This window comes from Chenopodium album, chromosome 25, assembly GCF_948465745.1.
Source record: "Chenopodium album chromosome 25, dcCheAlbu1.1, whole genome shotgun sequence".
In the NCBI taxonomy this organism is placed as follows: Eukaryota; Viridiplantae; Streptophyta; class Magnoliopsida; order Caryophyllales; family Amaranthaceae; genus Chenopodium; species Chenopodium album.
The window spans coordinates 15,293,034-15,307,401 of record NC_137858.1 but is presented as its reverse complement, the minus strand read 5'-3'; the positions used below and the strand labels follow the sequence as shown (position 1 = coordinate 15,307,401).

Below are 14,368 nucleotides of genomic sequence, written 5' to 3'. Positions count from 1 at the left end.
GGTGGAGGACGTCACATAGTGAGTTGCCATTAGAGGTAACAGCTTTATTATTTTTATTAAGTTTTAAGTCTAGAGCACGTTATAAATTTGATCGTTGTTTGATATACAACTGTGTTTAGAGTTTAGACACAATAGAGGGAGGTATAGCGTTCGAGGTTCTTCCCACACCCTTAGGAGGGAGTTCCTATAGGCATGGAGGTCACAGCCACAGAGGGTTAGTGCTATGACTGCTATCCACCTGAGCAATTCCATTCTAAGAATAATGAGGAAAGAAAAACAAAATTAACAGGTCAAGCTTTAGTCTCAGTACTGAAAACCTGTGGTTACATTTCAAATGATGATCCTCATAGATAGAGCTCTAGCAATAAGAGAACGATAATACATGTTCCATTTACGCATTATACAATCTATCAAAATTTCAATTATCTTTAACAAAAACTACTTCCAATAGAAAAAATACTGGTTAAGTTAGCTGTTACTCTTTAGTCTTTACACAGTTAGTGATGCACCATTGTCAGCAGCCGTCAGATTAAGTATCATGGTTGCTGCCCTCGGAGCCCTGCAAGAAAATTTGAATTAATTTAATTTAATAACAAGTGCATAATATCACATCTGCAGGTATGGTTATTCCTATGGCACTATGGCAGAATACATGTCACATAGCTTCAAGAATTTAATGTCCAACAACAAGCAACTCTGTTAGCTTGTCATGCAAAGACATAAAATGAAAGTAATGAATAAAGAATTGCTTCCTGTCAGTTAAAAATCAGCAAACCAAGTCATACATGTATTTTCAGACAACAATACATGTATGCAGCAAAATATTGCAACAAGGACGTATCTAACATTCAACCTGAAACTTTTCTCAACCATAACATAGACTCATAGAGAGAACATCGAAATCATGAATTGGACTGTGGTATCATGGGATGGTTTGAAACAATCAAAGCACCATTTTTCTCTAACACATGACACCCATCAATGCTCTCATCCTCACTGATCCCTGTCAAACTGGCATGTGTTGATAAAGTTCACCTTTTTAGTAGATAGATAACACAGTGTTAATTCAGTGTTTAAGCTATCCGTTGCTGATCAAATAAGCTTTGTTTGGTTAGAAATGTAATTCCAGAGGGCTGTTCGGTTGCTCTTTGAACTCTGCTGCTGAGATTGGTGCTGCTAAATTTATTCCAGAAATTCAGATACCTTGCCACAGCTGCCAGGATTGATAGGTTTAAAAGATAAATGTATGGAAGAGCAGGAATTGACATACTTAATGCCCAGGCTTTGAAGCCCTTTGCTGTCACTCCCAAACACATCTTCCATTCCACCTCGTAAATCTGTAACCCATTCTAACACCCGGCTGCCTACCCAACATGGACAATGCAGTCACAGGAACCAGCTTTGGATGCATCAGTCTCTGTGCCCTCCACGACAACTCCCAATGTTACCCATTCCCCTCTTAACCAACAGTGTTCCTAGCATGCACAGGCTACCCATTCCCCTCTTAACCAAAAGTGTTCTCAGCATGTATGTATGTATGGCTAGTCTTTTGTGAGTTTAGATCTAGTAGTGGAGTGAAAACATATATGAGATGTCAGATAATCGAAATGTTCAAGTTCTATATTCAAATTATTAGCACATTATGAACAAAAAGAATAGTATTCTCAAACAACACTTTTAGGGACATTTTTCTTTGTGAAAATAAACATATGCTCTATATGCTACACAACTATTAGCTGAAACTGATTGTAAAAGCTTATTTGTCTACCTTATCAGTTGTTAATTGATTGTTAGTTTGGTAGAGTTATCTATTACTCCCCTATCCCATTAAACTTTTCACGAAATCACAAACTTCAAGATACGTCTTAAGAAATAAATATCTTCAATTTAATACGAATTTTTTTCATAAAATATGATATTATTAAAGTAGACACTGTAACTAAACTAACGAGATCCCACTTGACTATATTATTGCTTATAGATTACTGAGAATTTGTGGAAAAAGTTTTTAAAGTTTCACCCCAAAAAAATCGATGGGGCAAAAAATAAGGATGGAGGGAGTACTCTCCTTCCTGAACTCTGTATCTGGCAATGATAATTCAAGAGGGGCACTACTCATGTGGCCATGTGGGTACTTTTGCTTTTCGAGAGAGAGAGAGAAAAGAGTTTTTTAATCATAGAAAAACGAATAAAACCGATAGTGAGTAATACTAGGGAAACATTATTTGTACTTTCTAAGGCAATTGTATTAAGAAAGTTTAAGAAATTGGATAGTTGATGCGTATTTGAGATAATGAATGTACAAGGGGTACAAGGGGTAGACAACAAGCATATTCCCCAAACCTGTTATTGGAATAAGAAAAGCCTAAACAAGCACCAAAAAAACCACCAAGAAGTTTCTCAGCTGGCTATAGCCTATAGGGATGGCCTGATATACTGGTTTCAGCATTTGAAACATATAAGCCAATAAGAAACAGATGCAATCAAATATATAGAAAAATGTGAAGAAAGAAAGGTTCTTTATTCAGATATATCTGAATAAAAAGCATTACTACACTGAGAAAAGGAAAATTCATATATTACCACTGATCGGGCTTTGGATAGACATGAGCTGTACTTCCAAAGCAGGACTCGAGCATCTCAGTATGTATCACTCCAGGACTAAGAGCAACAATTGCCATACCACTACTCAGCTCCTTTGCAACTGCTCTAGTCAGACCCTCAACTGCCCATTTTGAAGCACAGTAAGGAGCAACCTAGCAGAACAAAAACAATTTCAGAATCTATGTTTGCTTAAGGGACAAAATAGAGTGTCAGCATAAAACAGGAGGAACCGACTATGACTAGCCTCCAGAACCCAAATTATCTGAGTTCTTCAGAATTCACTACAGTAAGACATTTGAGCTTTAAGTATAATATATTTATGGTCTCCCAAATATTACTCCCTCCAACATTCGTCAAGTAGCTACCCCATCCCCCCCCCCCCCCCCCCAAACAAAAATAAATAAATTAAAATAAATAAATTAATTAAAAAGAAGATGAGGATGAGAGAGAGAGAGAGAGAGAGAGAGAGAGAGAGAGAGAGAGAGAGACAGGTCAATTCTCAAATTCTTATTAGGCAATCAAGACAATTCAACTAATCAAGCAGGAAAAGCTAATTGAAAATATCTAGCAACCCTAATCAATGAATAATTCACATATTATTTATTTTAATCCTTAAGTTTTGAATTGTTGCAACCTGCAAGTAGACGACTACCCATCACAGATATCCCCTCCCCTTTATTTTCTGAGGCCACCCATCAAATATATTTACAATACAATTATGCATACATCTGGAAATTCAAAAAAATTTCCCACTAAAGCCTATGTCAATAGCTTACCAGTGACCAATCTTATCCCCTACATTAATATAAAACCATCAGCCTTTCCAAGACAGCAAAATCATGATCAACTTCACGCAAGGTGCTTGGGGGGAACCTCATATTTGGAAAGGGATACAATGGGGGTGGACTCATTACCAGAAGAGTATAGCCTGGGAGGTTGGGAAAGGGGAACGGATTAATCTTTAGTATGACAAGTGGTTGTGAGGTAACTCTCTCAGAGATTATTTGATAGGGCCTCTACCTGATCAACAAGATATAAAGATGTTTGTCTCTCTAAGGAGTTGTAATCAATCACTTGAAAATGATCTGTCTTTCATACTTCAAGATGATCTAAAGCCACAACTCCTAACCATCCAATTTAAATCAAAAGAAGATAGAATGTTTTGTGATTGGGTTAATAGAGGAAAGTTTGATTACAGTAAAGCAAGGTTGACCTTTTCCAATGATGAATGGCAGAACAATGACTATAATGTTTGGGAGATAGTTTGGCAAGAAAATGGGTATAGGAAAATGAACTTTTTTCTTTGGCAAATGATCTGGAATAGAATCCCTTCAAATGAAAACTTAAACAAAAGGATAAATTCAATAAGGGAAGGGTGTCCTTTCTGTCAAGTTGTTAGTGAATCTAGGGAGCATATCTTCATAACTTGCCCTAGAGCAAACGAGCTATGGGTTGAACTCAACACGGTTCACACAAACCCCACAAACTTCAACCTTTGGCTAACTGAAATTCTATCAAACAACACCCCCCTAACCCACAACATACCTCATTTAACCTTGTTCTCTTTTGCAATTTGGTTCCTTTGGAAAAGAAGGAACTCTTGGGTTTTCAAGAAAATGAACACCCCCATTTCTTCCCTAAAATCAAACTGCATATGGGCTGCAGCTGAGTGGTTTTTCTCTACAAAGAAACACAGATACTGCACAGTCCCACACCCCAGCTTGTAACCTGGACACCACCCAACCAAAATTCTCTGAAAATAAACACTGATGCCTCCTTTCTGCAAGGAAAACAGGACATAGGTTGTGCTTGCATTTGCAGGGACAACTTTGGTAGGTGGATCAAAGGTGCAGGAATCAAAATCTATGGATGCTCAGCTGTGGAAGGAGAGATATACGCAATACAAATGCCTCTATCAATGATACAGACTAACAATTGGAGCAAATGCATCATAGCAACAGATTGCAAACTGCGTAAGAATAACTGACTGACCAATATCTTGACTAACTGCAGGGAGCTCCTGGACCAGCAACCAGGTACAACCCTGTGCTTTGAAATGAGAGGTGGGAATAGGGCAGCAGATGTTTTGGCAAAGGAAGCAAGGCGTAGAAATGATCTTTTGTATAATTTGGCTACCTTTGATACCCCTCCCTGGTTTGTAAGGATATCCCTACCTTATAAAAAGTAGAAACATACTCTTATGAATAGTGTAATGCCAATTGTACCCTTCAAAATGTGTATTTACAAACATACCCTCATTAATATGTATATGCTATTTTAATGAATAGTGTTTAGACAACTATACCCTCTAAAATATTTATGTACTTTTGCTTTCATAAATGTTAGTTGTCTTGAACATTTATACCACCTAGATATAGTTGATTACATATTTTCTCTTATTGTTAAAATTTTTAAGGAAAAATTTCTCTTATTGTTAATTTAACTAATTTTGTCATTTAAAAGCCAAACCAAAAAAACCTTCAAGATATAACTAATGCGCGCGTTAGCTGCCCTAGTTATTCTAAAAGAGAAACTAGAAACTCGGTCACTGAATGATGCTTGTATTATGTGGGAGAGGGCTGATCCTCCCTAAGTCTCTTGTTTTTGAACGCTATTTGGTTTTAGTAATCTAATGTTCTCTTTCTACCCCCCTTCCCCCCCCCCCCCCCCAAAAAAAAAAAAAAAAAAGAAAAAAAAAGGTGATAATATTGTTTTGTTGATGGCATCAAAAACACACGAAGTAGTTGTTTATATATACCCTCCAAGAGTTTAAGACAAGTCTTCATTTTTGTTCACATACACCTCCCAAATTTTGCCAGTGTCTTGTATATCAACCATGTTCCCATAAAATGTTTCCTTGACTTTACAAAAGATTCTAACCTGAGAAAAGAAAACCTTTTTGCCATTACCTATAACAGATACCCCCTCCCTTTTTTCTGAGGCCACCCACAAATATGTTTCCAGTATAATTACACATTAACACATAAGTGGAAAAATCATTACTTTACCCACCTAAGCCTATGCCAACAGCTTACCAATGACTAATTAATTTCCCTATATTGATACAAAACCATTAGCCTTTTCAAAACTGCAAATCCATGATCAACTTCAGGCAAAGTGCTAAGATTGTTTTGTTGATAGCATCAAAAACATAGTTCCGTGCAACTTCTTAGAGATTAAGACATTTGTTTTCTTTTAGAAACATTTGTCTTCATTTTCATTCATATATTAACTTCCCAAAATTCTCATATATAAACCATGTCCCCATAAAGTGTTGACTCTTCAAAAGATTCTAACTTTCTAAGCTGAAAAATATTACTTTTTTGGCATTATCTAGTTATATTTTAAAATCTGCTCATTGGCAAGACAAACCTTCAAAAAGTTCAACAATATCCTAAACTGCTATTTTGGCAATATCATAAGATCGCATTCATTTCTATCTTTCAAGTACAGTAATAAATAGTTTCACCAACATTGCATCAGTAAAACTTTATCTTTACCCCTCTGTCCTCGCAAATAGCAGTTTAGTTTCTCAATTCAGTTCTCTGCATTGCTCTTTGGCAACTTCTTTATTTGCATTTACTCCTAAAAAGTCAAAACTTTCTCATCATACTAACTATAAGCTATCAATGTAGTCACAATGATGATAACTCAAATTGTAATTTTCTATCTCCTTACTTTCAGAATTTGCTCTTCGAAATTTTCCTTAAATCACTCAAGTACTGTCAAGTCCACTACTTGAAACATACAGCAGCATTCATGAAAAATGATATTGCAAGTATGACTATGAGCAAAATATAACAACAAAACTCTTAACCTGAGCAGCAGCAGATCGCCCCCATCCAGATGACAGATTGACGATGATACCATGCTTCCTCTCAATCATAAGAGGGATGAAGTGACGAAGCACGTTAGCAACCCCCTTCACATTAGTATCAATCACAGTATCAAACTCTTCTGCTGGAACCTCCCACAGGGTGTTGTTTTTATTAATGGTGCCAGCATTATTTACTGCAAGAAATTTATAATATGACTAACTGAAAATAGATGTAAGCATGACAAAAATAAAATATTGACACAAACCTTTTGTCTCCATAAACTATGAGTGAAATTTTTGAAAAAAAAAATTGGTGTAGAGAAGAGAAAAAAAAAATGGTAAAAAGAGACTTTCTTCATACACTAATTGCAATATTATTCTCAAGTAAGATACACGAACCATAGTTGCTTAAAATAAATCAACTTCAGGCTTTATGTTTTTAGCTTTTAAAAGGTGTTTATTACTTTCAAAAATCTTCCCAGTTCCTCTATAGAAGAGCTCTATAGCAATAATTTATTTTTCACATCATACCCAAACTTAGCACACCATTAAGTACCAAACTACCAATGATAACCATTAACCAAATTCTCTAGGTAAAAAGGCTAGTTGCATATTGTCTCTGTATCTGCCTCTTGTCTCTCCTAATAAAACTTATGAAAATTATGTTTCCTACCAAAATTTGACAAACTATGGTCTCCTAGTAGCATTTTAGTGCATCAAGAGAAGAGACTAATTTCATCTTAACAAATCGCTTAGTACTCCAAAATCTTGATAAGAGTTAGCTATGCGACACATTTGACAAAAATGCAACACCTAAACCTACCATTGTTAAGTTTCCTTAATAACATCAAGAACACTAACTAAAGCAATAAAGACCTTTCCACAACGCACTCCTGTCTTAATTGATTGTCATATTGATAATGTTATTTAAACTATTGATGTGAAAATAATATCCAACACAGTGACTAATCAACATACTATACCACTAACTCAGTACCTCTCATAAAGCTCCAGTCTATGACATTACAAGTGGTCTCCAAGTCTACACAAATTTACCCTCTTAACAATCCAAAAGCTATTCCTATTAGACCTTATATCATAAGACATACAGACAACAGTTACAACTGATACATTCAACGCAAACTCATGCCATTGTTCGAGACAAGCTATCGAAACCCTGAATAGTTAGATTTTAATGAATGTCACAGGACAACACAATTTAATTTGAGACAAGCAGCTGAAACACGAATGACTGAATCGGAAAATTGTTAGAAACAAACTATTGCCAACTATATGGTCTTTTTTCTTGGGGAAATCCAATACCCTTTACAATTAATCAACCTAATTTAAATCCACATTGCAAAAAAAAGCAATTGCCCTCCTAATAATCATATAATTAAACCCATCTACAAAATAATAACAAACAAACATTCAAAAACCAATCAACAAGAAGAAAACAACATACCAATAATATCAGGAATCCGTTTCTTCTCAACAAGCAACTTAGCAAGATCCTGCACACTATTATTCAATCTCTACACCCAAAATTCAACCCATTAATCCAAAATTATCAATACATATTCAAAATTAAAATTTCAAAAAAACCCCACCAAAAAATTCGACAAATTAAATGCATTATCATCATCAAAATTACCACATCAACATTGAGAAGAAGATGGGATGATTCTTCAGAAGTAGAAGAAGAAGGAGAATTGTGAAGTTCAGCTTGAAGAGAATCAATTTTATCTTGAGAACGACCACACCCAACAACACAATGACCTCGTTTCGCCATTTCAAGAGCTAAAGCTCTGCCTAAACCTCGGCTTACGCCTGTTATGAGTACTGTTCTTTGTCCACCCGAAACCGCTGTTGCTGTTGCTGCTGCTGCTGCCATGACTGCTGTAATTGATCAAAATCAATGGAAATTTGTATTCTAATAGTCTTGAATTTGAATTATAGACTTTCGATTTGATTAATTTTGATTGTAATGTGATGGGTAGAGGAAGGTAAAGAGAGGGAGTTTGAGTAATGAAAAACTGAGAACAAAAGCAACGAGTGGAAGAGCTGAAATTGTGGCCGTGGCCCGTGGGTGTGAGAAATAAGGGTGAAATCGAATTGAAGAATTACTACTGTAGTATTTTACTAACCCGAGTCGGCGAGTTATATGCTCTGTTTTTAAAATTAACTAGTTAGTGACCTGGGCGATGTCCCGACCCCCGGATTTCTTTCCTTTTATTTTTTGTATGGAAGATTGTGTATATTACTTAATTATTCTTTTTTATGTTGGTATAATACATTTTTGCAACTGAATTATATTTAAACTTTGATAGGAAAACTTTCAATAAATAAATCACATTAATACATACCGTTACAAATTAAGTGGGTCAAAGCAATTTAAATACATTGTAATTATTCATCGTTTTAACCGAGCTCAAAATATTCACACCGGTTACAAAACTTATTTTGGGTGATGAAAATAAATTTAATTGTTTTTTTGTAACCACTGATTTAATTGATTAATATACAATCAATACTATAATACAATTAATTAATTTATCATACAATTTATTGACACATATTTAACATGTACATGTAATTTGACAATTTGATTGACGACGTGGCTAAAAAAGTAAAAAAAAAAAAATTTTGACACGTGGCGATATGACACTCCTTGCCTTTGAGTTTAATAATAATATTGATATTGATTGATACGGAGTAGTAATTTTTTTTTTTAAAATTACTACGGAGTAATAATTGCAATATAGAAGTTTCTATAGAACTATAAATCAATAGTCAACTATAAATAAATAAATATTGAATTATAAAAATCAAATTTAGAAAAAAAAAATTTCGTCTAAAAAAAACTCCACTTATAGATTTTTCGAGTTTAGGGCTCGAATTTGTGACTTCAAAATTATACGGAGTAGTCATAAAAGATGTTAGACTAGTGAGGCTATCACCTATCAGAACACTCTTAATGGTGAAGGAAGAAAATTTCCGCTCACTACCCTCTCTCTCTCTTTTCCTCTCCTCATCAGATTTTCGGTGAGGGAATGTTTTTCACCCCGCTAATAAGAGAGGAATAATAAACCCCTACTAGATAGGCAGATAGTGAGCACCATTATCCACTACCAAAAGGCCGGCATATACGACGATTTTACTTAATATAATAGCAAAATTCAGCAGCACATTAGAAGCATCTTATTTTATTGTAACAATAGTAATTAATTTTTATACTACTTATATCTTAAATAAATCAACTTATAACTAGTTATTGGCCCGGGCGATGCCCCGAGTCATTATAATTTATTACTTTAACCAAACTAAATGTATTTTACCTTGTTTGTCGCTTAAAGCTTAAGTGGTGGGGTTTTTTTTTTTTTTTAAAAAAAAAAAGGTGATAGCTGATGTAGTTTGATGTTTGTATGAGCTGATTTTACTAAAAGAATATTTTTTTGCATTAACATCAATCCGTTGTAAAAAAAAAATAATTGATAAATCAAATCTTTTATAAATTTTATTGATGTCAAAATATATACTACTCCATAATGCACAAAAAATCTTTTACTCTATAATTGCAATTTTATTAATTAATGCACGTAATAAAATGGAGTAATGTTTAATTTCTTACCAACTTCATTATCGTGTAATTATTAATTAAGGAGTTACATCGCAAGAGAAATTTAAATCACCTGCAAAGTAGGATCTCAAAACGGTGGTCCTGTATCTATACTAAGTTTCGACTTAGTGTCAACTGGAGTAGCTGCAGGTTTACATGAGCCCATACCTGCACACTCTAAAATCTCTTGTGCATACTTTTCGTGTGAAAGTAGCAAATAAGAGGGAGTGCGAGTCACCGCAATCCCTAAAAAATAACTCAATGGTCCCAAATCAGTCATGGGAAACTCAATTTGCAACTGAGATATGATCCCTTGACAGGCTAAAGTCGTAGTCACCTAATCAAAAGTAATTCCTAAATCCTCTAACTATGTAGATATGATCACCACCCAAAAATGTAACCATTTTCGAACTAACCATCCGCTTAATTTTTTATTTTAAACTACCACCCTTAAATTAAATAAATGCTCAGATTACCACCTACTTTAAAAATCCGGTGGATTTTTCTTCTGTGGGCCCCACATAACTAACTTCCCACCTGTTTTATTTTCCTTTTTTTCTCTCGATTTAATCATCTCACTAATTCATTTCCTTCATTGAATTCCTTCAACAAATTGCTGAAAAATCATCAATCTTCTCCCTCTTTCTCAACACCCATCTCTTAAATCTCCTTCAACTCCCAATTTTCTCGTGTTGGTGTACCCTCCTTATCCTTCACCACTCCACACCATTTCCTACATCACATCTCCCCTGCTCCACTCACAAATAATTCACAACACTTATCACCCATGTTCTCACATCATCTCCCACTATTACAACAGCAACTCAACGCACCAACACCCACCTCCGACCATCGAACCACTCAACCCAGCCAATACCCACCTCCGACCCCACTTCATCTGTAGCCCCCTCACCAACCGTGACAGCAGCGCACAAAAAGGAGCGAATTGCAGCAACTAAGAGCCGGGAAGAGTGAATCGCAATTGTCGCAACTTTCAATTTCAGCCCCAATTCGATTTGAATTCAAAGCCCCAATTTCAGCCCCAATTCGAATTTAATTCCATGAAACCTAATTCCCAAATCTACCTACACCCCAATTATAGTGAAATTTGGTTTAATTTGGTGAAAGAAATGTGAATTGAAGTTAGGAGAGCGTTTTTAAAGAAAAAATTGGGGAAAAATCATTCAAAAGGGTCAAAATAAGCGATAGGTGGGGCCCACAGACGGAAAATCCACCGGATTTTGAAATGGGTGGTAATCTGAGCATTTATTTAATTTAAGGGGTGGTAATTTTTTTAAAAAAAATAAATAAACGAATGGTTAGTTAAAAAACGGTTACATTTTTGGGTGGTAATTTAAAAATTTTCCTTAATTAAAAGTAATCTAAATTATCAAGTAACAATTTGTTGTTATTAAAGGACTATACTACGAAGAATATGAGTATGGAGATATAAAACTAGGAGGAATCAAATAATAAAAGACCTAGGGCATAGGTTCACCAATAAACAATATTCCAGGGTAAAACATAATAATCAATCATCAATGCAACAATTAATCAGATCATAAAGGGCTTTCGCTACGTATTACAAACACAGAATTAATTTACCGGTATCAAATCTCATCTCTCGAATCTCGAATCAATATTGCTAAACTCATACAATTAAACCAGGCCTAATCTAATTGCATAGCATTAATTCAATCAATAGGAAATTAATCAAGCATTGATAATCAACAATAATAAATTATCCCTTCATATTATTCATTGGATCCTCATAAACCTTAGAAAGAAATCTACTCGTACATAATTAAATATAAACTAAACAAAGCAAATAAACAAGTCATGAAGGAATAAAGAAATAAAATTGCTGAAATTAATAAAGGAGAAATCGTTACCAAAATGAACAAACTTAAGGATTTGAGTCAAGAACAAGAGTAAAGTTGTAGAGAGAACTCTAGAGAGGAAAATAAACTAAGTAGAGAGAGAAAGTCTAAGAGAAGAGGTAAACCAAATTAAAACTACTAAATCATACTTATACAAAGTCTCTAACAATTCCTAATTAGAAACTAAGCATCGTTGAATAAACCTCCCCAGAGACACGCGCCCGATCGGGCGAAGGGCCGCCCGGTCGGGCCTGCCTTTTTTCCGCACCATGCTTCTGCGCAGCCACGCCCGATCGAGCCAAAGCTTGCCCGATCGGGCCCGGCTAAACTTCGAACCTCGGACTTCAAGTGGGCTTATCTCTTAGCCCATCTTCGGGTTTCCACTTAGGGGCTTTAATCAATCGGTTCAATGCTCGTATTTCACGTGTCGAGTCCTTAATCACCGGCTTGATGACTCTAACCGACCTTGGGCTACAAAAAGTAGTCGTGCTCCTCCAATGTTCGTAGTCACTCCATGAAAACCCGGGAAAATGCTCCAAAAGTGCAATTCCTTACAAAACTCAGCCAAAATAAAACACCAATTAGTAATAAAAGTGGCTCTAACGAGCCAAAAACACTACCAGTTATGACCAAGGGAAAGGGGTAAAAATGTAAAATACTATATAAAATGGACATATCATCCCTGCACGCAATCTGTCAGATGAGGTAGCTAATATAATATCATCAACATAAAGAAGCAAATATGTCATATCATCACCCTGCCGGAAAGTAAAAAGAGAGGCGTCACTCTTTGCAATGACAAAACCCGGTTTGATGAGAAAATTTGCAAAGCGTTGGTACCAAGCTCTGGGAGCTTGCTTTAAACCATAGAGAGCCTTGCGGAGTCGACAGACATGAGAGGGTGCTATCCGATCAAGAAAACCCAGAGGTTGATGCATGACAGGCTAAAGTCGTATCACCTAATCAAAAGTAATTCCTAAAACCACTAACTAAAATAGATAGGGAAGTAGGGTCGAATCTACAGGGAAACAAGTCTTTCTATTCCTAATTAATTATTATAATCTAAATTATCAGGGTAACCAAGAGTTGTTGTTTAAGGGACTATACTACGAAGAATATGAGTAGGGAGAAATAAAAGTAGGAGGAAAAACAGTGAATTAAAGACCTAGGGCATAGGTTCACCAATAAATAATATTCCAGGGTAAAACATAATAATCAATCATCAATGTATCAATTAATCAGATCATAAAGGGCTTTCGCTACGTATTACAATCACAGAGTTAATTTACCGGTATTAAATCTCATCTCTCGAATCTCGACTTAACCATTTATAAATTAAACTGCCTATTGAAACTAAGCCTATATATTAATTCTCATCTCTCGAATCTCGAATCAATATTGCGTAACTCATACAATTAAACCAGCGCTAATCTAATTGCATAGTATTAAATCAATCAATAGGAAATTAATTAAGCAACATTAACAATCAATAATAATAAATTACCCCTTCATATTATTTATGGATCCCCAAGAACCCTAGAAATAAATACTCGTGCATAATTAAAACTAAACTAATCAAAATAATTAAAGAAAGCATGAGTAAAAGCAAGAATTAAGAGTAGAGAATAATAGTATTAAATTAATAAGAAAACAAAATAATAAATCTTGAAGTAAACAAAGAAAAGTCTGAAAGAAAACATAACAAAACTAAAACTAAACTACATAAAAGTTAAACTAAGAAAAGGAATTAACAAATCTAAACTAATAAAACTTGCCTAACTTCTACGTACTACTATTGCCTCCTTTTATAAGGAGTCAACTTCTAACCCCTAATTCCACTAAAACTCAAATTACCACTCCTCTAATTAATGTAAACCGAGTAAGTCGGCAAACAAAACCCAAACAACCGGCCCAATTTGACTTGCGGCATACTAACGCTGATACGAGATCGGGCCCGGTCGGTCTTCAATCTTCACGACTAGCAGCTTTAGGAGATTGGGTCTTTCCCTTGAATTGGGCTTCTTAAGGTTCAGGTCCAAAATACTTCTACTCACTACTTGATCCATGCTAGTTGATTGGACTTTCGTAGCTTACTCACTTAATCGAGTCCTTAATCACCCAATCAAATTCCTTTAACTTGGTCTTGCGCTTCAAAAATATGGTCATAAATAACGTTCAAACTCCAATATCTTCGTAGTGGTTTAATAAGCTCGGGAATTGTCATAATTTTGCAAATTCCTACAAAATAATACCAACTCTACAAAAACACTAGAAAATGTATATTAGTAATAAAAATAGCTCTGTAAAGCTCAAATTAGCACAAATATGACCATGGGATGGGGAATAAAAAAATATATATATAAGACTTATCAATGCATATAAAAAGTTTCCTGCAAATCACCATGTAAAAAGACATTTTTGACATCTAATTAATGTATCGACCACTTT

General features: G+C 35.1%; 1 protein-coding gene across 1 annotated transcript; it reads right to left on the bottom strand.

The window, feature by feature from the left end:
• Positions 1-282: 282 nt before the first annotated feature.
• LOC145614814 (NADPH-dependent pterin aldehyde reductase-like) lies at positions 283-8,512 on the bottom strand. Its single transcript, XM_081669878.1, has 5 exons — positions 8,076-8,512; positions 7,887-7,956; positions 6,422-6,615; positions 2,584-2,756; positions 283-559 (listed from the first exon to the last, which is right to left on the bottom strand). Exons 1-5 carry the CDS (start codon positions 8,313-8,315, stop codon positions 490-492), a joined length of 747 nt encoding a protein of 248 aa, XP_081526004.1. The 5' UTR covers positions 8,316-8,512; the 3' UTR covers positions 283-489.
• Positions 8,513-14,368: the final 5,856 nt, after the last annotated feature.

Coding starts and splice junctions, on each gene's coding strand:
- LOC145614814 (XM_081669878.1), bottom strand. CDS start 8,315: ATGGCAGCAGCAGCAGCAACAGCAACAGCGGTTTCGGGTGGACAAAGA. Junction 7,957..8,075: donor TTCTTCTCAATGTTGATGTG/GTAATTTTGATG, acceptor TTTTGGGTGTAG/AGATTGAATAATAGTGTGCA. Junction 560..2,583: donor TATCCAAAGCCCGATCAGTG/GTAATATATGAA, acceptor ATTTTCTTGCAG/GGCTCCGAGGGCAGCAACCA.